Source organism: Ovis aries, chromosome X, assembly GCF_016772045.2.
Source record: "Ovis aries strain OAR_USU_Benz2616 breed Rambouillet chromosome X, ARS-UI_Ramb_v3.0, whole genome shotgun sequence".
Lineage (NCBI taxonomy): Eukaryota > Metazoa > Chordata > Mammalia > Artiodactyla > Bovidae > Ovis > Ovis aries.
Window position 1 is genome coordinate 86,811,134 of NC_056080.1, and position 23,489 is coordinate 86,834,622.

At 41.4% G+C, this 23,489-nt stretch overlaps 1 protein-coding gene across 1 annotated transcript in view; it reads right to left on the minus strand.

Annotated features, from left to right (window-relative positions):
- Positions 1-23,489, minus strand: part of AFF2 (ALF transcription elongation factor 2) — a 548,641-nt gene that overhangs the window by 151,200 nt on the left and 373,952 nt on the right. Inside the window, 2 exon segments of the mRNA XM_042242462.1 lie at positions 17,400-17,433; positions 17,724-17,760. Of these exon segments, the coding sequence (XP_042098396.1) occupies positions 17,400-17,433; positions 17,724-17,760 (71 nt within the window).

Consider the following 23,489-nt stretch of genomic DNA (forward strand, 5'->3'; position numbering starts at 1 on the left):
CCTTTGTTTTGGAGGCTGCTTAATTTCATGAAGATGAAGACAAGTTTCCCAGAGAAATTGTATTAGAAGACAAGCAAATCCACAGAATGTCAGTCTCTGTGTTGCTGTCAGTTTTCCTGCGTGGTCTGACCCTCTCTCTAACGGAGACTAAACACCTCTGTTGTTAAAAAGCCAAGCCATCAGCACCTGAATGAACGCATCACAATGAATGCAGGGAGCTCAGTCCTGGCTCCCTTTTCAATGGCATTTTGCTCTATTCCAAATGACGATTCCAGGTAACCTTTCCACATTGTCTGCCAGGGTTCTTTAAAGAATTCTTGATCTGAGAGATGCTACATCACGGCTCTAGTTACTGATCAGTCCATTTCACGTTGGCTGTGAGTACTCTGCACTCCAAGGATTACATTCCATTCCCAATGTTAGTCGTAATAAAAATGGCTCTAATTTTGTCTCTAATTTATTGTTAGATTTTCACCTCATGGAATGTCCGTGAACCAGGCAAACTGAAGGGGGAAGAAGGGGCTGAAGGATTAGGTTCCCATGAGAACAAGAACAAGGCTGTGTTTGATTGACTGCTGTCGAAATAACGGCATTTCTCTAATTATGAATGAGCATTATGGAACCACCTCTGAGGCAGCCTGTGGCATCTCCATCTCTACTTGTGTTAGTGAAAGCTGCTGGACTATATATAATTAATATTAATGATGAGTACACTCTAAACTATTGATCCTGATTTTTTAAACATATTTTTACCTTTTTCATGCTATACAAGTGAGCATCATTTTGCACAATAGATTTGTTTCTGGAAAGTGCATGTAAATTGATGTTTTGAAAATCAAACCATATTGTGAATGCATGAGATGAACTTACTATTTAGAGGAAACCTGCGGTGAATCATTTTCAAAGTGAAGGATTCTTTTTAAGGGTGAAAAATTACCTTTTTATCTGTTTGGAAATATATGCAAGAATTTTGTGACAGGTTTGCTTCAAGTGGGAAAACATCTTTCTATATGTCCTTTCTCTCCCACGTAAAATTGTGAGCCACAGTCATTCAATGATAACCATCATTCAGCCAGACTACACTGGAATGGAGTGGGCACGTGGATGTGCATATTCTCGGGTTTTCATTATGAGAGACTGTCATGATTTGTCAGCTTTGTCCCTTGCCTTCTCTTGCAGAGGAGGAGCTATTGAAATGCTGTTTCTGAGAAACACTGCTTTGAAACCTTTGTATATATGCACCATTCACGTTATGGAATTAAACTAAGAAAATAGTTTCAAACTAGGTTCAAACGGGGGGAAATTTCTTATGGCTTTAAACTGGACCTGGTTTGACATGCTCTGATGTGCATAATGTTTCATCATACTTTTATTTACATGGAATTAAAAGACAACAAATCTGACCTGAACCATGATTTTGATTTTAAGAGTCAAGTTACTTTAGTTTAGATCTAAAAGTTTTAGCAAGAGTAATAGAAGAATTTTCTAGAAAAATACTTCCTATTATTCTATAATTTTGGAACAGGGCTTCTAGGAGTTTAATATAAAACTCTATGCAAAAGAATGGTCTTCACGAGCCCTGCTCTTCCACAGAGGTGGCCTCTTAACCAGGATAATTCAGGCTGTCCAGAGGAAAAAAATCACTCTCCAGAACATGGAAATTCATTTACTTGTACTGATACATTTATTTTACCTACAGTTTCAGGTTCTTATAATAATAGATGTGCCAGTAGACAATAAAAGTGATGCTGGGTTCTAAATTAGGTTACAGATTGGAAAGATTTCATTGATCCTCCTTTGATTGTGTTTTATATTTAATTTCTGTCACATTCACAATCAAATTGCTAAAGACAATTGTTTGCTCAGAATTGTTATCTTCTAAAACTCTTTTAGATCTTCACTTACTATACCACTTAACTAAATTCCTTATAGTATACTTTTCCTAGCAGGGGAAGAAAAACAATTAGTCTGTTGGGCCTGAAAGAGATGTTCTAAAAAAAAGACACATAAGCAAATATTTTTCAACACTTCCTATCTACTTTATGGTGATATACTCTTAACCCAGTGTTTAGGACTGAGCAAAATAGCACCTCAGCGGATTATTTATCATAGTTCACTCAGTAATGTGTTTACTAAACTACTGTTGCAACTATGTGCTGATATATTTTGATATACAGTATGTCGTACAATAGTGTGTCTTCTGAAATTTCATTCTTATTTTTAAAACCTATTTGAATGTTACTTTACCTTTCCTCTCAGCAAAAACAAGCTTATTTCTCAAGGGATTCAAAGTCAAGTCTGATCATAATTAAAGGCAGAGTCTGAAATGTCTTTTAAGACCAAGGAAGCAGATATGCAGCATCAAGAATGATTCGACAAGGCAAGGAATTACAGTGCTTATTTCACAGAATGGTGGGGGCTTGTTCATGAAATTTTATTGATTTTTGTTGTTGTTGTTATTCGGACGAATCCTTTATGCATGCCAGAAGAAGAGGGAAATCAGAAAAGGATTCTGTGCTACTTGATTAGAACACTGCCAACGTGTTGCTCTAATATTTCAGAAATAGTCATTCACATAGATGTCAGCCAAGCAATCCACAATTATGAAATTACCCCAGTGGTGATTTTACCAAAGGTGAGAAGCTATCCTGGGAATCAGAGACAAAAAACATCTTGGGTCAAGTTCTGGCCCTCTGTTATCTCTGAGAACGTGTTGCATTTGCCAAGAATGTGTTGCATTTGCCAAGACAATAGAGTCTGGTAGATTGCAGGATTGGCAGCAAGGTGGCATTTCAGGAGTCTCTTACTGGAGTCAGCCTGACATAGGCTCAAGACATGAACCCGCCATTACTGGCTGGAAGAACTTAGTTTCCATTCATGAACCTTAGTTTCTTCTGGGTAAAATGTGGGTGAGAGTGGTGCCAACATCTCACTGGATTGTGAATATTCAATTAGCTAGTGAACATAAAACATTCAGCAGAGTACCTAGACATCGTTAAGTCATAGCTTTGTTTGTTTGTTTGTTTTCAAATAATCACAGAATTTAAAGCACAAGTGTGGCTGTGATAAGATGCTGTGGTGAGCTCCCAAGAAGAAAGTGCTTAGTTCCCAAAGTGGATGAATTTGACACATTTCCACCATTCTTCATTTTTGCCCCTGGGTCCTGGGGTAAGTGAGTCCACAGAGGAAAGGCTTGTTCTGGAGAGGTCTTCCTTGAACTGGGAGCCTCTGGGAGAATTCAGGGAAATGGAAGGAAGGACTCCCCAAGTGACTGAAGAGTAGAATGCAGCACAAAGGGCTCTGCCTCAGAGCATACAGTAATAATGACAGTATTAACTTTAAGCATAATGAATAAAACAGTTAACGTCTAATGAGAACTGCCTATGTACCTAGCACTATAATAAGCAGTTCAATCATTTAGTGCTATCATGCAGGTGCTATTATCATCCCCATTTTACAGATGAAGAAACTGAGTGACAGAAAGGTTAAGTAACTTGGCCACAGTGAAGTGAAAGTCGTTCAGTCATGTTTGACTCTTTGTGATCCCATGGATTATACAGTCCATGAAATTCTCCAGGCCAGAATACTGGAGTGGGTAGCTGTTCCCTTCTCCAGGGGATCTTCCCAACCCAGGGATTGAACCCAGGTATCCAACATTGCAGGCAGATTCTTTACCAACTGAACAGTGAAATTGGGACTTGAATCCAGGCTCTGGAGCCTGTCCACTTAAATCTCTACATTACATGGATTTCCATGACTACACTACTTAGACACGCACATGTGCACACACTCACACATTTTTATTTCTTCTTATGACATTACCTTTTCAATATGGATCGAGGAATCTAAAAATAAAAGATCTCAAAAAATGTTATTTTTAATTCAGAATAGCTGACACCTTCTGGATCCTTATTTGACCTTGTACTATTCACTCGAGAACAATTTCTGGTTATCTATCATGCAGCAGGTTGTGTACTAGTTGCTAAGAAAGCACAGGTGAATCCATACCACCCTTGTCCCTAAGGAGAGACTTGTGAACCTATTATGTCAGTAGAGCCGAAGGTGTTACCTGAGGTTCTAGAACCCTCTCGAGGGGAATACTGGTAGTGTTTGCTGGGCTTTCCTAAGCATTTCTTGGGTTGTAGGAATATCGCAATTCCATCATTATCGTCCCAGCCTCCTTGGCACACAGACTGACCAAACCAGGCTGAAGAGACACTCAAGGGATATGAGAGGTTATCCCCTCAGGTCTTCAGCCAGAGCCGCCCCTCTGTGGAAGGCTAGAGTTCCTGTTGCTTCACATCCCTCCCCCAACTATCTGATATCATCCTGCTGCCTCCCATCCTTTCCTCAGCTACCTGATATCGTCCAACAGGTTGAATATTTGCTCTCTGTTGTGTGGGAAAGAGTCTGCCAACTTTCCCAGAGTGAGATCATCACTTCTGGTGGGAAACTGCTCCTTTCAGAGTGTTAAAGAGGTATTTTTTAATGTGTTGCCTAAGAAACACATTCCAATCCTGTTGTAGCGTGTCAAAAAAAGCCCAATCAAATTTTTTTAAAGCCTGTTATGGAACCACAGACAGAGCTCAAACTAATTATAAAGCCAGAGTCACCATGAACTGCTTGTCTTGAGAGAGAAATAAATACAAAAGGAAGGATGGAGAATTTCTGGAATTTCAAATTCCTCAATCCCTCATCTGCTTCAGAGGTGAGATGCCCCATATTGCTTGGTTTCTACTGCCCTCGCTTTAGGAGCAGCTCTTCACGCCACTGGGCAAATCAGCGCCTGCCTGCTGTCTTGATCTACAAGTCTGTCATGTGACTGCTCTGTTATTTCCATCCTCTGCAGAACCCTGGGCCCAGTAGCCTGTGGTTTGACAGTGGCTGCCATTTGGACCAATGGCCACTCAGGTTTGTCTGCGAAGGACCCCCCAGGAGTATCTTTTCTCAGTGTCTTTACATCTTTTCTGTGTCTCTTGGCTTCCTGCCACCCTGAATATCACAACTCTGTGAATACTATAAATTGAACTGACGCTGATTTAAATTTCATGCAGAAAATTGCTCTGCTTCAAACCACAACCATTTTTTATATTTAAAAAATTCATCAAGATATAATCTCTTTGTGCCACCCCCCCAAACACACACGCATACCAGACAGAAAGGCAGATTATTTAAATCAAGAGGCTGTCTCTAACAATCTTAAGTGACCTTTCTTCAAAGTTCATGGCAGCAGTGAACTTTTAAATTTCTTGTGACTGTCAGGATCTAATTTTCAAGGTATGGTTACCACAGTAGCAACCTGGAATTTTAATCCAGTTGTAAAGGTCAAGACAGGTCACTGGCTTCAGGTCCTCTTCAACCTCAGAATAAAACAGGCCCCCTCCTCAAAGGCATGAAGATAGGGTAAATCTAACTCCCAAATTCCATTCTCTAAGACAGTGAGATTGAAAAAAAGTATGTGATTAAAAACAACAACAACAATTCAGATTCTTTTTCAAATGCTCAAACTGTCAATGAATCAAATAATGAATGATTCCTTGTGGGTGGAGCATCCAGAAGTGTGTTGGGGACATCTAAGCTAAGTAGAAGAGTGGTCCACATACAACTGGCTTCCAGTCCAGCATCACTCTCTTGTCTGCATTGGGAATTGATCCTTTGATCCAAACCACATCAACAAAACATTTGTGAGAAGTAATGGCAGATACTAGCAAAAAGAGAACTCAATTAGGGCCCAAGAAGTGGGACAAGAAGCCTTGCAACAGTGAGTTGTGTGAGCTTAGGGCCCACGCTTATGCCATCTGAGCACGACTTTCCTCAGTGATAACATGAGGAGAGAATTAATGCCAAATGATGGTTGGCAAAGCCCATTCAGGAATCCCCTAATGTTAGTGCATTTCATGATAGAGTCTGAGCAATAGCACATCTCTGTGTTACATCTGTTGAAACAAAGGCTCAGAAAAATGCCAGGTGACTTCATCAAGTCATATGGCAGGAAGAGCGAGAGCTGCAATTTGAGCCACCCGGAAGTGCAGGCCCAGCACCTGAGGCCCCTCCTCTGTCTTCTGGCTCCCAGAATTGAGTCAAGCCCAAATGTCACAAAGATAATGCCCTGTGTGGAAATAGAAGATGTCATAGAACCAGAAGAGTATTGTCTATCTCTGTACTTAATTCATAATTGTTCAACTGAAACTTTATACAAGTGTGGCAGACAGGATCTCAGAAAGAAAAGTTCGAGTTTTGTACTCCAAGAATCCTAGAGACTCTGTCTCCAATCATACCTGGCTTTGTCATCTTGAAATAGTCATTGAAAGGATCTGAGATGCAATTTCCTTCTCCATAAAACCAGTTTCCTTTTACAAAGGGGCAGTGAAGACAGCAGGTGAGGAAATAAGTGAAGTAGAGCAGTGTGGCACAGCCCAGAGGACGTCAAGCAGGCCTGGTTCCAGCATTATCACCGGCATTGGCTGTCTGTCTGTAGGTGTCTGGGCTGTTTGCTAGGTGCCCTCTTTGAGCCTTTGAGAGAGGAGTCTTGGAAGTGGAGATGATGACATCCCACCTCAGAGATGCTGTGAGGATGACACAGCTAATGCTTGTGAAATGTTGGCCGCAGCGCCTGGCCCACAGATGGTGCCTGCAAACGATGACTCTAAGGACTTCCTTGGTGGTCCAGTGGTTAAGAATCTGCCTTCTAATGCAGGGGATGCAGATTCAATCCCTGGTCCAGGAACTAAGATCCCACATATGGCTGGTCAACTAAGCCTAGGCACCAAGACTATAGAACTCTGTGCACTGCAACTACAGAGCCCTTGTACTGCAATAGGAAAAGCCCTCATGCTGCCACTAGAGAAGCCCCTGCATACCACAACTAGAGAGAGAACGAATCTGCAGCTGCAACAAAGACCCACCACACAGCTCACATGCAGTTTTTGCTTCCTTTTGGCCCATGTTACACGATATATGAGAATGATTTTGGAGAAATATAGAATGACCCTTGGAATTTCTAGATACTGTAGACAATTTCTAGAAATTACCAGCACTACATCCCTTTCTGGAGTTTTCTCTTGCAAATATAGAAATATCCCACATAGTTATGATATTGAGTTATCTAATGGGTATTTTTTAAAAGTGGGCAACTGTTGCAAAAACGAGGTAACTCCTGAACTTAGGCAGTGGTGGTGAGAGGACTGTTGGTTGCTCTGTAAATCATGACCTTCCATGACCTTTGCTTCTTCATCACTCTCTCAAGCATCCTAGAACTTCGCTGGGGAACCAAGTGGTATATTAGGGGCTGTACTTGGGTGCCAAGATCTCACAGGGCAGCAAAGAAAAACAACTGTGTCCCACTGGGTTTCATAAAGCATATTCCAACCCTACCTTTCTCTGTCCCAACACTGGCAGCATATTTGCAAATGTCAATCAAATAGTTTTGAGACCTTTTCCTTTTCTGGTCCTCACATTGCAGTGGAAGCATGAACCACAGAAAAAGGCATTTGTCTGATTTTTCTACTAATTATGTGGCTATGATAGTGCAAGCACCTGCCATGTTCTACCGACATTGTTACCCACTCATTAGTAAAGTGGAAGGGCTTTTCAGCAGCTCTGAGAAGTGTCAAGAACAGACCACTTAAACAGAATGTTCCTGATACTGTAATTGGGGCAAAGTATGTGGCTGACTGTGAAATATTTGATAGGATGGAAAAGCAGAATGAATAGCTCAGAAGCAGGGTGGATATCCCTTCTCATCCATTCTAGGTTCAGTTGGGTAGGGTTTTGTTCTGTTTGTTTGTTTGTTTGTTTTTTCTCAGGAGGGGTTGTTCGTTTCTTTTTAATTTCTAAGAATGATCCATGGGGCTTTTTGCACTGCAGCTATATTTTCTTCTCCTGGTCCTGGAAGACTTGTCTATGCTCTGACTGATGAGTTCTGGCCCCACAGCATCTGGAGAACATGGGGACAAGGCAGCACACTCTGATGGAAGGCAGAATCCGTGCTTCCAGGCCCAGTTCCACCACTCCATAGCTGGCTATCTAATAGGATCGCTGTAACACTCACATGATGTTAATGTATTGTGTGAAAGTGCTATCAAATTCGCAATCATTGGGCATGTGAAAAGTAGTCCTGGTCATGGTATTTTACAACCTAGTAATTGAAAAAAGAGTGTGCACATCTGTGCAAGCATCTCATTAGATCAGATGCATTAGAGGGGCTTGATACTCTGGGAGACAGGATGTGCACGTGTGTGTGTGTGTGTGTGTGTGTGTGTGTGATCAAAACATCACATTCAATGACTGCTCTTGCTCAGTTGCTCAGTCGTGTCTGACTCTTTGTGACCCCATGGACTACAGCACACCAGGCTTTCCTGTCCTTCACTATCTCTGGGGCTTTGCTCAAACTCACATCCATTGAGTTGTTGTTGCCATCCAACCATCTCATCCCCTGTCATCCCCTTCTCCTCCTGCCTTCAATCCTTCCCAGCATCAGGGTCTTTTCCAATGAGTCGGCTCTTCGTATCAGGTGGTCAAAGTATTGGAGCTTCAACTTCAGCATCAGTCCTTCAGTGAATAGTCAGGACTGATTCTCTTTAGGATTGACTGGTTTGATCTCCTTGCAGTCCAAGGGACTCTCAAGAGTCTTCTCCAACACCACAGTTTGAAAGCATCAGTTCTTCAGTGCTCAGCCTTCTTTATGGTCCAACTTTCACATCCATACATGACTACTGGAAAAATCATAGCTTTGACTAGATGGACCTATGTTGGCAAAGTGATGTCTCTGTTTCTTAATACACTGTCTAGGTTTGTCATAGCTTTTCTTCCAAGAAGCAAGTGTCTTTTAAATTTCATGGCTATAGTCACCATCTGCAGTGATTTTGGAGCCCAAGAAAATAAAGTCTGTCATTGTATCCATTCTTTCCCCATCTCTTTGCCATGAAGTGATGGGACTGGATGCCACGATCTTAGTTTTTGGAATGTTGAATTTTAAGCCAGCTTTTTCACTCTCTTTTTTCACCTTCGTCAAGAGGCACTTTAGTTCCTCTTCATTTTCTGCCATTAAGATGGTGTCATCTGCATATCTGAGGTTATTGATATTTCTCCCAGCAAACATGATTCCAGCTTGTGCTTCCTCCAGCATAGTACTTTGCATGATGTATTCTCCATATAAGTTAAATAAGCAAGGTGACAATATACAGCCTTGACGTACTCTTTTCCCAATTTTGAACCAGTCCATTGTTTCATGTCTAGTTCTGTTGCTTCTTGATCTGCATACAGGTTTCACATGAGGCAGGTAAGGTGGTCTGTTATTCCCATCTCTTTAAGAATTTTCCACAGTTTGTTGTGATCCACACAGCCAAAGGCTTTAGTTTAGTCAATGAAGTAGAAGTAGATGTTTATCTGGAATTTCCTTGCTTTTTCTATGATCCAAGAGATGTTGGCAATTTGATCTCTGGTTCCTCTGTTTTTTTCTAAATTCAGCTTGTACATTTGGAAATTCTCCGTTCATGTACTGTTGAAGTTTAGCATGAAGGATTTTGAGCATCATCTTGCTAGCAAGTGAAATGAGTGCAATTGTCAATAGTTTGAGCATTATTTGGCATTGCCCTTCTTTGGGATTGGAATGATAACTGACCTTTTCCATTCCTGTAGCCACTGCTGAGTTTTCCAAATTTGCTGGCATACTGAGTGCAGTACTTTAATAGCATCATCTTTGGGGATTTGAAATAGCTCAGCTGGAATTCCATTACTTCCACTAGTTTTGTTTGCAGTAATACTTCATAAGGCCCACTTTGACTTCACATTCCAGGATGTCTGGCTATAGGTGAGTGATCACACCATCATGGATATCTGGGTCATTAAGATCTTTTTTGTATAGTTCTTCTGTGTATTCCCGGAGAAGGCAATAGCAACCCACTCTAGCACTCTTGCCTGGAAAATCCCACGGACAGAGGAGCCTGGTAGGCTGCAGTCCATGGGGTCACTAAGAGTCGGACATGACTGAGCGACATCACTTTCACTTTTCACTTTCATGCATTGGAGAAGGAAATGGCAACCCTCTCCAGTGTTCTTGCCTGGAGAATCCCAGGGACGGGGGAGCCTGGTGGGCTGCCATCTATGGGGTCGCACAGAGTCTGACACGACTGAAGTGATTTAGCAGTTTAGCAGTCTGTGTATTCTTGCCACCCTTCTTAACCTCTTCTGCTTCTCACTCCTATTTACTGTTGAAAATCTCTAGGAGAACTTAGAAATAGGGCCATCAATTGATAACACTGGGAATAATTTTTAAATTTTTAAAAATAAGGTTGTAAAATAGAGCAACTTTTCAATAAAATAAAGCAATTTCCACATTGGTAAGCATGAAAGGTGATGGACAAAACTGTCATAAAAACCAACCCAAGTATCAGTTCTGTTCTTTTTACTTTCATATACGAAAATAGAGATTTCTAGAGAGAAATGTTACCATCACAGGCCACTGAAATCACCCTTGTGGGAATTGCTAGGAGTGGTGAAGTCCCTTACAGGTTTGAGTCACCCCACCTCACCAAAGGAAGCATCTTCCAGGCATGTGACAAAATCTGACTGCTGGCCCTGAGCTGCTGCTGCTGCTGCTGCTGCTGCTGCTGAGTCACTTCAGTCGTGTCCAACTCTGTGCGAACACATAGATGGCAGCCCACCAGGCTCCCCTGTCCCTAGGATTCTCCAGGCAACAACACAGGAGTGGGTTGCCATTTCCTTTTCCAGTGCATGAAAGTGAAAAGTGAAAGTGAAGTCGCTCAGTCATGTCCAACTCTTAGCGACCTCATGGACTGCAGCCTACCAAGCTCCTCTGTCCATGGGATTTTCCAGGCAAGAGTACTGGAGTGGGGTGCCATTGCCTTCTCCAGGCCCTGAGCTGAGGCTGAGGTATCTACAGAGTGTCCCCATCAGCACCCATGAGCATATGCTGTGTCAGAGAGCCTGACTCAATGACAGTGTTCTGATCTAATCCTTTCCCTGATAGAAAGCAAATGACAGGGTCCATGTTAGCCCACACTGTGCTTGGGCTTCCCTGGTGGCACAGTGGTATAGAATCTACCTGCCAATGCAGAAGACACAGGGTTCGATTCCTGGGTCAGGAAGATCCCCTGGAGGAGGAAATGGCTCCCCACTCCAGCATTCTTGCCTGGGAAATCCCAAGGACAGAGGAGCCTGGTGGGCCACAGTCCATGGGTCACGAAGACAAATGACTGAGCATGCATGCAAGTGTTCAGTCTACTTTGGTCTGACACCAGGGAAAGGTCATAGGTGAATCCCAAGGGGATGGCTTAAGTGCATGTCAAGAATATGTGCTCTGGAGTCTGTCCAGTTGTGGTTCTGTTACTGCGGCCCATAGGGTGACTCACTCAAAATCCTTGAGTTTTGGTTTCTGCTGCTGTAGAATATAAGGTGCTGACTCCTATGAGTCTGTAAAGAGAGAAGGTTCCTGACATACTTGCTGCAGGTGCTCAGTGGGTAGGAGCTGGTTGAGATACTGGTGTTATCCACGGAAGTTTTCAGTAACCTGTGAGCTCGTTGGTGGGGAGTGTGTATGGTTTCATTCTGCACAACCCCCTGCGTTGCCCAGAGCCTTACACATAATAGGGGCTCAAAGCATTTTTGTTGTAAGGAACGAAATAGTGAATGAACGAATATAAATATGGATGCAAATCAGGTAGAAAAGACGACATACTTGACTTTTTCCTGAGAGAAAAAGAGATGTTTGTTTCTAATTACAGACATGTCTCAAAATCCACCTGAAATATACAAATCTTGGGCACCTGAACAAAGACACAAAAAGCAAATCTGATCTTTCAAGATTTATGCTCCCTGAGCACAAACATCTATGTTTGCAGCTTTTGTAATGAAAGCAGAAATCCACAGTTCCTGTCAAAGGTGCCCCAGTTTTCAGTCTTGGCGCCTGTCAAGCACCAGCAGCTTCAATACTTCTTGACGTGCACATTGCAAATGCCAATATTGCTTGTTGTCACATTAGCCAATATACAGTCCTCAAAATAAAATCCTCTTGATGTCTGATTACTCTTCTTAAGGACCTCATGCTGATTCATTTCAAACTGTGAATTACCTTTAATTCACAGCTTGAAAAGGCTGCCAAATTTTGTTTTCTCTGCTCCCAGGTGGCTGTCCCTGATGTAGTGGAGAACTTCCAAAAATATATTAAGTCCTTAGGAAAAGTTGGCATGCTCTGAGATGCAGGGCATACAAGATGGGTTAAATGCAAGAGTTGGCATATGTCTCAGTTTGAAAGTTGGAATGGTTGCGACCAGTGACAGTCACCAAGATTACCAGTTTATTGGGAGAGTTTAGTTTGGTTTTTGTAAGCCTTAAACTGATTAGTAGTATTTCTAAATTCCAAGTACCAAATCATCTATTCTGATTAAGAATTAATCTGATTATGAAAATAACAGTCATTTTTCCCCTGCCTTGTTACACATTTACTTTGCTCCAGAAATTGTATCTAAGTAGAAGACCAAATTAACTGCTTAGGAAAGAACATATGAAATTGCTTAAATCTCAAATCAGATTCTCAAAGGAAACATTTTTCATGATGAAAGTTTTTGTAGAAAGATGGTCAAAATTTTCATGCATGTTTTTTGTGTTTTGGAGTTTTATTGATTAAAAATTGTTTTAAAATTCTTCTAAGAAATTATGTAGCATTTGCTACTGATCATAGCAAACTAGAAAACATTCTTATTATCTTTCTATTCCCTGTGATAACGAAGTCTTCATACCCTATAGAGAAAAGATGAAAAATAATGTTCTTTCAGTTAAATCAAGCAACTTTAACCAGGTTTGGAATCATCAACTTCAGCTCTTCAAGTCTATTGAAGGTTTGTGTCCAGGTACAAAATGCCAAATTTGGTGACCAAACCCCTGACTGCATCAGATTCCATGAGGAGGGACAACTCAGTGGGAAAAGAGAAGGCTTTGAGCATGCAAGCTTTCCCATGAAGAGCAATGTAACTTACTCGGCCCTCCTGTGTACTCATAGCTAACATGTCTGTTCAAGATAAATAGTCAGTTTGCCCTCCCACTGAACTGTGTATACTTCATAAGGAGGGATGATATTCTAGTGTCATTTTTCTCATCTGTAAAATGGTAATTATTGGGAGCCCCTCCAGGTTGGCATAGACTGTAGCCCACCAGGCTCCTCTGTCCATGGGATTCTCCAGGCAAGAATACTGGAATGGGTAGCCATTTCCTCCTCCAGGGGATCTTCCTGGCCCAGGGATCAAACCCGGGCCTCCTGCATTGCAGGCAGATTCTTTACCAGCTGAGCCACCAGGAAAGCCCTGCTAAATATAATAGGGTGGTGCATATAAAAGCACCTGGCATGAGACCTGGCACCGAGCCTTGCCCATGATCCACCAGCACAGTGATTACTGTCACAGATGTCTACCATTCCTGTGAGAGTGTAACTTCCTTTCCTCTTATCTGGTGCTACATTCAAGAATTTGTCCATGTGGTATGCATAGTTGTCACCCACAGGTAAACTGGCCACAGCTAGATTCCCTTCGTCAGGTCTTTTGTCAACTGTCTGGGTCCATGGCTGGGAAGCTTTCAGACTTGTAGCCAGTGCCATAAATGAAGAAACTGGTTTCATGGCAAGGAAAGAGCAGACTTAATGGTTACATCTACCTTTATGTTGGGCTTTTATGAAAACTATCCAGGAATTCTCAACAGCACGACCTAAAACACAGGAGATACCTGATAAAAAGGGGGTCTGCATGATTTCCAACTTGATAGAATCCAAAGGCAAACAACCAAGGATGACAAAGGAAATATTCAAACATCCGTATATGGAGCTGCCATCTTCTCACTGGTCCTCACGAAATGAGCTAAAGTCAAGGAAAGACTAGAGGGATACTCTTGAGTTCATGGTTGCTGTCTGAAAATGATTTACAGGAAGAATTTGATCTGTCCCTATTCAGGATGGCTCATAAAAGACAAACAAAGTCATGTATTTTGGTAAAGCTACTGCACTGACAAATAATTGACAAGCTGATAGAGTCAACTAGATGAAGACATTTAACTCAATGGAGAAAATTCAAGTTTTTTGGATTTGATTTCCACTTTCTCCTCCATTGTTCTTTAATGGTGTCATAAAGAAACTAGAAGGTAACCCATAGTCTAGGGTGTCCCTTCAATCTCTGAATCTTTTCCCTGAAATAAATGGATGATTTAGAGGCAGGACGGACATGGTATCACTGTAGAACTAAACAACTCTACAGCCTGAGAAATACAACTTGACCTTCAATAGCCCATGTCCCACTCTTTGGGGGAAAGAGACCTTTTTTGAAGGAGGTTAGAAACTCCACTGGATTTAGAAGACCTGGGTGAGGCCTGTTCTAAGACTATAATACAACTCTGACTTATACAGGTTGAGGGAAACAAAACCTCCGGTGTCTTCTTTCCTCCAGAAATTATTAAGAGTTTACATTCAATGCACTTTAAGGTTGAGCTGAATTACTAGAAACGTATAACTGTTTACATTTGAATTGTGACAAGTATTTGCATGTATACCAATATGCATATATACATATGTTTGTTATTTTGCCTCATGTCCCTCAAGGGGCTCTATCTCTATACTCTGAAATAAAAATAAATTCCCCCTTGATTTAAACTTTAATCCTCTGAATCCAAAGTCAATGCTTTTCCCCAATGCCATCAGTGTCATGGAACAGAGACTCAAGCCTGGATCTTGAAACTCTCCCAGTTTCATGCTCTGACCTCCTGGGAAGTCAGGGTTCCAGCTGGAACAGGTAGGATGTCATCACTTAGATGGACACCCTATAGAAAGCACTGTGTGTCAATGGAGCATGCTGGGGTGAGAACTTCCATCCTCCCAAGGCCAGTGATCCCGCCACATCACAGAGTCTGGTTAGTTCCGAGCTTGCACTTGGGGAACCCTGCACTGGTATTTTCAGTCCTGGTGCTGATCCGTGTAGTCCTTATAAACAACCCAGGCCCAAATGGAAGATCTGCATTTCATCGCTGGGGAAATGAGGCCAAGATGAGGAAAACAATCAAGTAGTCCAGTAGCAAAAGGACTTTGATTTACAAGGCTCCCATGTCTTCCTACTGCAGTGAGGGGCTAGGGGCTTGCCCAGGACGTTTGTAAGCCTTAGGAGGGATTCTCTCCTGCAGAAGGGCTGTCTTGGGGCTGCTTCTCACTAACCTCCAGCCACTAACAGTCTGAATACATGCAGGATGTTCTCAGATGCCTGGAGGATGACCTTGCCAGATGAAAAAGCCTAGAAACTGACTTAAAAAGCACAGTGTAGTAAAATAATGGCTAAGTTGATAATAATTTGGAAGCTAAAAGTGACAACAATTATTATAGCTCTGATCTGTCCTGTGTTAAACCTATACCCTACCACAAGAAGGTCATTTATTCCAGCTGAAGTCTGACAAACAATACTTAGACTTTAGATCAAGCAACTAAAAGAAGAGCGGTTCACTCATTAAACAGACTCAGTGTCTTCCAGTTTTATCGACAATGCCTATAGAGCACATTAGCCCTACTAAATGCACTGTATACCCAGTGCTACTGTCTGGAGATGCAGCCTCTAGCTATAAATCACAATTGACAAGTTTATTTCTGTTAGTTACAAGCTACTGAAATATTGCACTTTATGGCCTATATGGAAATTTCACAGCAGGAGCCTAAAACTCCTGCTTTAGGAGTAGAATCTTTTTACAATGGAAAAAATATTCTTGTAAGTTTTCATGTTGGGAAACCTGCACTGATTTCCTGAATGCTCAACTATGTGTGTGTGTGTGAGTGTATGCGTGTGTGTGCTTGTGAATTATACTGGCTTTGGAATAAGAGTGGAGCAATTTAGGAGTAGAGGTAAGGAGAATAAGGTTTATTGTCTACTAGGATAACAAGGGAGAGGTCAACGCAAAATGATGACTGGAAAAGCTGGAATGAACAATATCAAAGATGATTTTGGGACTTCCCTGGTGGTCCAATGCTTAAGAATCCACTTTGCAATGCAGGGGACCTAGGTTTGTCCCTTAGCTGGGGAACTAAGATCCCACCTGCCATGGGGGAACTAAGCTTGTGTACCACAACTACTGAGCCCATGCGATTTGGAACCTGCAAGCTATGACTTGAGAGAAATCCAAGCACTACAACAAGGACCCAACACAGCCAAAAAAAAAAAAAAAAAGTCAATTACCACATTTCTGTGTAATTTGGCCCTTAAATCAAGGTTATAGTTTTATTTTCCTCTTCTTTCTTTCTTTTTCCCTGGATTCTTTAAATGGAAAATTCTTGGGTATTGAAATGGAACCTTGACTTAGAAGGCACAGATCAGGCCAGAAAACCAAATAAGAGGACTGATGATGAGGTCAGTGTTTGGGGGAATTTAGTACTAAACAGAACTAAGACCATGGAAATACCACTGACTTTCTCAGAGCCTTGGTCTATTTGGGAGTCATTCCCAGTTGTTTTATACAATTATTCGTGATCTTCCAAAAGGTGAGCAATTCACTTCAAGTGTGCCATTAGGCCACTCAAATGACATACATTATTTCATTTTGAAAATTTTCAAGTATGTGACTATTACTCACACAGAAAAGTTGGCTTCCATTTTCTATTATTAGGAATGAAAGAAGTTGTGAGAGAACTACTCCCTTGATATGCTCTTGGACAAATGGATATTACAAAATCTACAATAGTTAATCTGAGGAAATTGGTTTCTCCAAGCCCCTCCTTCAGTGAACATTAATAAAAAATGAAGACAGTGTGGTCTTGTGAATTGTGACAGTGTGAATTGCAGGGCCCTGGCTTCTGAACTTCAACCTAGTATCATACAATCTCTTATTCCATCTCTTGCTGGCTGCCCTTGTTTATTTTTAATATACAGTCACCAGATGACCTGTGAACAGCGAGGTCCCAGGCTGACTGGCCAGAAAAATGCACTCAAGCCCTCATGTTCAATCACAGCTACTTAGGCAGCTTCTTTCTCCATCCTAGTCAGTGGTGGCTGAATGTTACATATAAAGATGTCTGTGGCTGAAGTGACACAATGTTCAAACAACTAGACAACTGAAGAATCACAGTTCAAACAACTCAAATAGCTCAAACAACTCAAGAATCACAGTTATTTTTGACCCAGCTTGTATCTACAATGCTAGAGAGCCTAATGGTGATTTCATTCATTTTGGCTGTTATTGGCTTATCGTGGGAAGTCTCATTCTCCCCTCTAATCACACTCCACATTGTTAAGAGGCAAGTTTCCTATTTTCAAGGAGCAGCAGAGAGAATAAGATTCCCTCAGCACCAAAGTACATTTTCCTTGCCAAATGCCCCTGAAGAAGCCTGTTTCAGAAACCTGAATACTCGGGACTTGAACGGTACTCACTTTGTAGAAGCTCTGCTGGTCGGGTCACTCCACTCTGAAAAGAAAGTGCATAGACATTTACCATCCACGTTTTCTACTGTCAAATGATAATTCTGAACAACATTGGTCTTGAACATGCAGCCCTTCCAGTTACACTTTTTCACAGAATCCTGCCATGTATAACAGATGAAGTAAAAAGGAAACCAATTGGATATATCACAATGTGACTTTTTCTTATTGTTATTTCATGTTTTCATAATATTAGGTAGGAAAGAGAAGAAAGTGAGGGAGGAAAGGAGATAATGGTTTTGACCAAGAAATATTTTTTTTTTTCACAACACTTACTTTGTAAGGCAAATCCTGGAGTCAGATGTTGGGATTCCTATAAGGAAGAACACGGACAATACAAACATTAGTTAAATGATACAAAAGAAACAAAAGGTCTGTTTGTTACTGCTGAAGATATAACTTGACTAATGTTGGCAAATAGGAAACCAGAGTTAAGGAGTCCATTAATTAGGCTACTGTCGGTAGCTCTACTTAAAGGATAGACATTTGCCAGCTAAACCTGCTACAACTTGACCATAAGTGCCATTTTATCAGAATTACACATAAGACTGGTATCTGTTTGGAAATGTGTGCAATGTAGGAACAAACAACCCATGTGTGTGAGATTCAAATGTATAATTTCTCACTTAGCTAGGCAATGATGCCTCTGTGGAAGTAAAGGGGACTCAGTTCAAACAAAGGATCATGACTTTGGTAGAGGTATACACGACACTGTAATTAACAGACTGGCTCAATTGTTCCATTTTATAGAAACAACTCCAATTTTCTACCTTGACGGTGACACATATGCATAGATGTCTCTTATTTTTACAAGAAAAGTGTTCTTAAAACTTCATTGCAAAGTTGGAGATGTATAGGAAGCAATTCCAACTATGAGAGTGGAGCGTGTAATCTAAAGAGATTTCAATTTTACTTGAAAGTCACCCTCAACATGACTTATAAGTGTGTTAAGAAATCCGGATTTGCACACATCAGGCCTTCTGGGAGCATGGACACATGTGTGGAGGAAGGAGGGAATTTCAAAGGCAAAGCAACTGTTTCCAACCAGAGACAATGAATTCAAATAAATACAAGAATTAGTTATATTAAGAACATACACACACACACACACACACACACACACACACACACACACGTCTACATAACTGACTCACTTTGCTGTTCATGTAAAACTAACAAAACATTGTAAATCAACTATAGTTCAAATAAAAAATTCTTTAAAAGAATTATATCAATCTGCTGCAAGTAATCTATTCTTTAAGCTTAATCTTACCTCCCTATAGACTAAAAATAAGATCACAGCATTATTCTATGTAAGGGAAGCAAGCTAGAATGATGATGATGCTGTGTTTAAATTGAAAGTGAGTTTTCCAATCTATGTAGCATGATTCTGTTACCCAAGACACTTATCTTCTGGCATGATCACCACACCAGAAGATGAGCAGAAACTCCACAAGACAGGAGAAAGGCCTCTCGAGCAAAGGGCTGACACTAAGCCCAGGTAGTTTGCTGCTCAAGGGCTTCTCCACCTTACACTGCCATCCTTTTCCCAGTCTGCTAGACAACTAACTTTTGACAAAAGACCCTAACAAGCTTCGCCATCTGATTCCCACCCCTTAGCAAATTATACATGGTGAGGAAGGGGAAACATTTCTAAAAACACAGCCACTAGAAACATTGAGACGTGAAACCTGACAGCACAGGGGGCCAAAGCAAGTGACACAGCACAATCAGAACTGAAAATACACCAGAGTCTATGGCCATTTAATACACAGGCAAGCATTCCTAGCCATGTCAATAGCTCCCAAGGACACAATTACAGCATAGTATAATATTACTTGGACTTCCCTGGTGGCTCAGATGGTAAAGAATCTGCCTGCAATGCAGGAGACCTGGGTTCAATCCCTGGGTTGGGAAGATCCCCTGGAGAAGGGAAAGGCTACCCACTCCAGTATTCTGGCCTCGAGAATTCCACGGACTATATCGTCCATGGGGTTGCAAACAGTCAGACACAACTGAGCAACTGAACTGAACTGACTGATGGAAGGATAGCCTTTTGTTATCCAAGAATTTCAGTTATCCAGCACATCACATTTCCCAGAGTGCCAAATAAATGAGGAGTTAACCATTTGTCCGTAACTATATGTTCATTATTTTTTTTAATTTAATTACAATTGTATAGGACAAGTTTGGTCTTGCCTAGCTTCAGGAATCAAACAACAGCATTCAGAGTCAAATAAATGATAGCTCTGATTGTGGCCAGCCTTTGTACTGCTCCCAGAAATCTGGACTGAGTTTTTACCCTTCATCCATGTATCGTGGACATCAGACCCAGTCAGTTGTTTGAGGCTTCAGAGCAGTGATGCATGAAACAAATTGGAGGGTTATATTTTTGACTGAATTTGAGTCAAATCTGTTATGTATTCTTGATACAGTTTTTAATGTTTAGCTTGGTAAGCCTATTTCAAACCAGAATTCCAAACCAATGAAACATCTTTGGATATTACCCAAGTTCCTTTGCTGCTGCTGCTGCTGCTGCTAAGTCTCTTCAGTTGTGTCTGACTCTGTGCGACCCCATAGACGGCAGCCCACCAGGCTCCCCCATCCCTGGGATTCTCCAGGCAAGAACACTGGAGTGGGTTGCCATTTCCTTCTCCAATGCATGAAAGTGAAAAGTGAAAGTGAAGTCACTCAGTCGTGTCTGACTCTTAGCGACCCCATGGACTACAGCCTACCAGGCTCCTCCGCTCATGGGATTTTCCAGGCAAGAGTACTGGAATGGGTTGCCATTGCCTTCTCTTGCATGCATACCTAATCCCGACTGAAAAATAGCTTGGTCATGGGGAGAATTTGCATTGTTCATACAGCAATTGTTGACTCACGTCATACAAATTTTTTTAAATGTCTGACTTTGATTTGTGCACTTCTTGTATGGACATGTCACACTGATAATTTTAGGAGTAGAATATAACAATGCCAAAATGTTTTCACAAACTTATGTCAAACTATTTTAAATAACAGCCTTAATCGTAAAATCAGAGGCTCCTGTAGGATTTAGATTCTAGAGCAAGGGTTGGCAAACCTCTCCTATAAAGGGCCAGAGAGTAAATATTTTAGGCTTTGAGGGACCTATAGTGTCTGTCATAACTATCTAACCCTGCCATTGTAGTGTGGCGGCAGTCATAGATAAGACATACATGAATTGGTGTGGTTAGATTCCATGAAAGCTTGATTTATAGACACTGAAATTTGAGTTCCATATCACTCATAGCATCTCATAGCATTCATATTACTAGTAATTTTCATATTCTTTGGAAAATCTTAACCATTTAAAAATCTAAAAAGACATGGGCTGTCATTTGCCAACTTCTGCCTAAAGGGACTTTCCCCAAGGGACATAACTAGCTCCCGCAATGTGGCATAGAGTTTTTCCATTTTCCATCTGAAAACGTGGCATTTCAATTTGAGATGGATAAGCAAATTTTACTAAGTTGAGGATTTTCAAGCGTATTGGTTTTTGTAAGTTTATAGAATCATAGATTATTTGGCCTGGAAAATCCACTGGGATTACACATAGCACACATGTTCATGCACACACACACAGTACAAATGAGGAAACTGATGCTTAGAAGAACTTGGACAGAACCACACAGCCAGCAAATGGCAGAACCAGGATGAAGACCAGCCAGGTCTGCAGCTCCTAAGTCCCTTTCCTCCAGGGAAGCTCTGTAGTGAAAGGAAGAAATAGATGCTTTCTGAGAGGCTGGTGTCACCTAGTCCTGGTGCAAGCACAAGGAAAGGACCAGCACTGTAGGTACATGTATTTGCTGGAGAATACCCGCGTTTCGGAAGATGGCACCTGAACTGGTGCATCTATAAACTGGTGTGATGAACATATCACTAAAACACCCAACACTAAAGACAGGCTCACTCATTTATTAGCTGAGTGATTCTGAGCACATTTCTTGACTGTGTGCCTCAGTTTTCTCCTCTGTAAACTAGGGACAGTCAAATTACCAACATAGTCCATGTGTACATGCTAAATCACTTCAGCGGTGTCTGACTCTTTTGCAAACCCATGGACTGTAGCCCACCAGGCTCCTCTGTCCATGGAACTTCCCAGGCAAGAATATTGGAGTACATAGCCACTCCCTTATCCAGGGGATCTTCCTGACCCAGGGATCGAACCTGGTCTCCTGCACTGCCGGTGGATTCTTTATCACTGAGCCAATAGGAAGTCCACCAATATAGTGAGGATTGAATTATTTGCTATGTAGCCAGTGCTCAGAACCAAGCTAGGCACACAACAGCATTATATATGCTGTTCATGTTGTTATTATTATTTAAAATGTACTTTTCTTTCAAATCAACTTTTTGGCAGGAATCAAGGGAGACAAAAGAGTGGGTGGGTAGCCATACTGGTTTCACCATTTTATCCCACTTGTGTCTACCTTTATCATGGGGTTGATGGTAGCACAGATAATTGACAGAAAATGCAGACCAGGCCTGATTCCAAATTTTGCACCTACTATAAAATCTCATTTCAACAACCAGTTCTATTGTAAACACTTGCAAATGTCAAAATTGCGACTTGCACATATTATCTGCAAAATTGGAAAAATACAGCTGGAAACACTGCAATCACTGTACAAATGCTGGATTCAACACCTGAAATAGATGAATTGATCGCTTGGCTGCGATGCCAGGGAGAAGGATATCAAACCCAGGGCAGCCTGACCACGGAGAGTTGGACTTCAGAAAGGAATGACACACCCCGGACCTGCTCACTTAGTTCTGATCCCTTTCAAAGGTGGAAGGGGATGATTAAACAGTTTAGGCCAATGTTGCTCTCAAAACAATGACTCTAAAATTAAAGGATGTGATTGGGTTTCTCCTACAAATAAAGTCCAATATCCTTGGTTGGCATTCAAGGCCTTTCCCAGAGATGTACTTATGTGCCTGGAGTTCACTTGAGACCATAATAGTCTACATCCCACCATGATCTCTCTAGGTACCTTGCTCTCCTGTTCTGCATGGAGTGTTCTTCTCTTGGGCCCTTCTCCACCTGTCAAAGTTGTAAGCAGCCTCCAGGTGATGTCACCTCTAAGCACTTGGTCACCGCCCCAGGGAGTATGAAATCCTTCTCAGGGCCTTTATTCTTTATGAGGACACATGCTACATTGCTTTGTCATTTCGTGTTTTTCTTCATCCCTAACTTTATTGTATATCCTTGTTAAGTGGTTTCTGAATAAATGGATGGATGGGTGGATGGACAGATGGGTGGATGAATGGGTGGGTAGATGAATAGGTAGATGGGTGGATGGATGGATGGGTAAATAGATAGGTAGATGGATGCATGGATGGGTGGGTAGGTGGATGGGTGAATGGATGGATGGCTGGATGGGTGGATAGATGAATAGATGAGTGGATGGATGGATGGATAGATGGCTAATTGGATGGGAGAAAGGAAGACATTATTTTTTTCTTTTAAAATGTGTTATTGGAATATCCACATCTACTCAGGCATTTTAAAAAATAATGCTGAGAAAAAATCTTACTGCGAGCAAGTGAGGAAAAATTTATATGAAACACTTGACAGTTCTACACTAGAACTGTAGGAGAAAAGGTTCTGTCAATATGATTTGCTGGCATGTGAAAATCTGTCTGCTTGTGGGCGAGGACTAAAAGTGATACATGAAAGTGAAAACTGATCCATTAGGCTGAAGAGTACTGGGTTTTTTAATGAAAACAGTCTGGGATGTTGTTTCATCATCGATTGGGTCTTTCTTAAGGGGTGAGTTCACTCTTCTCTCTGGTCCATCAGCTCTGGGGACAGTAGCTTAGCCAGTGGTGGTGCTCTAGGAATAATGATCTACAAGCTAGCATCTGGTGGACATTCTCTTAAAGATGCTCTTTCAATACATATGTTATTTGTATTAACATCCTGAGGGACACGAAAGAGTCTAGATTTTATGGCAGTAGAACACCAAGGCCATTTCTGTTTTTAAGATTCCAATGGGAAGATTGGTATAACTGACATCA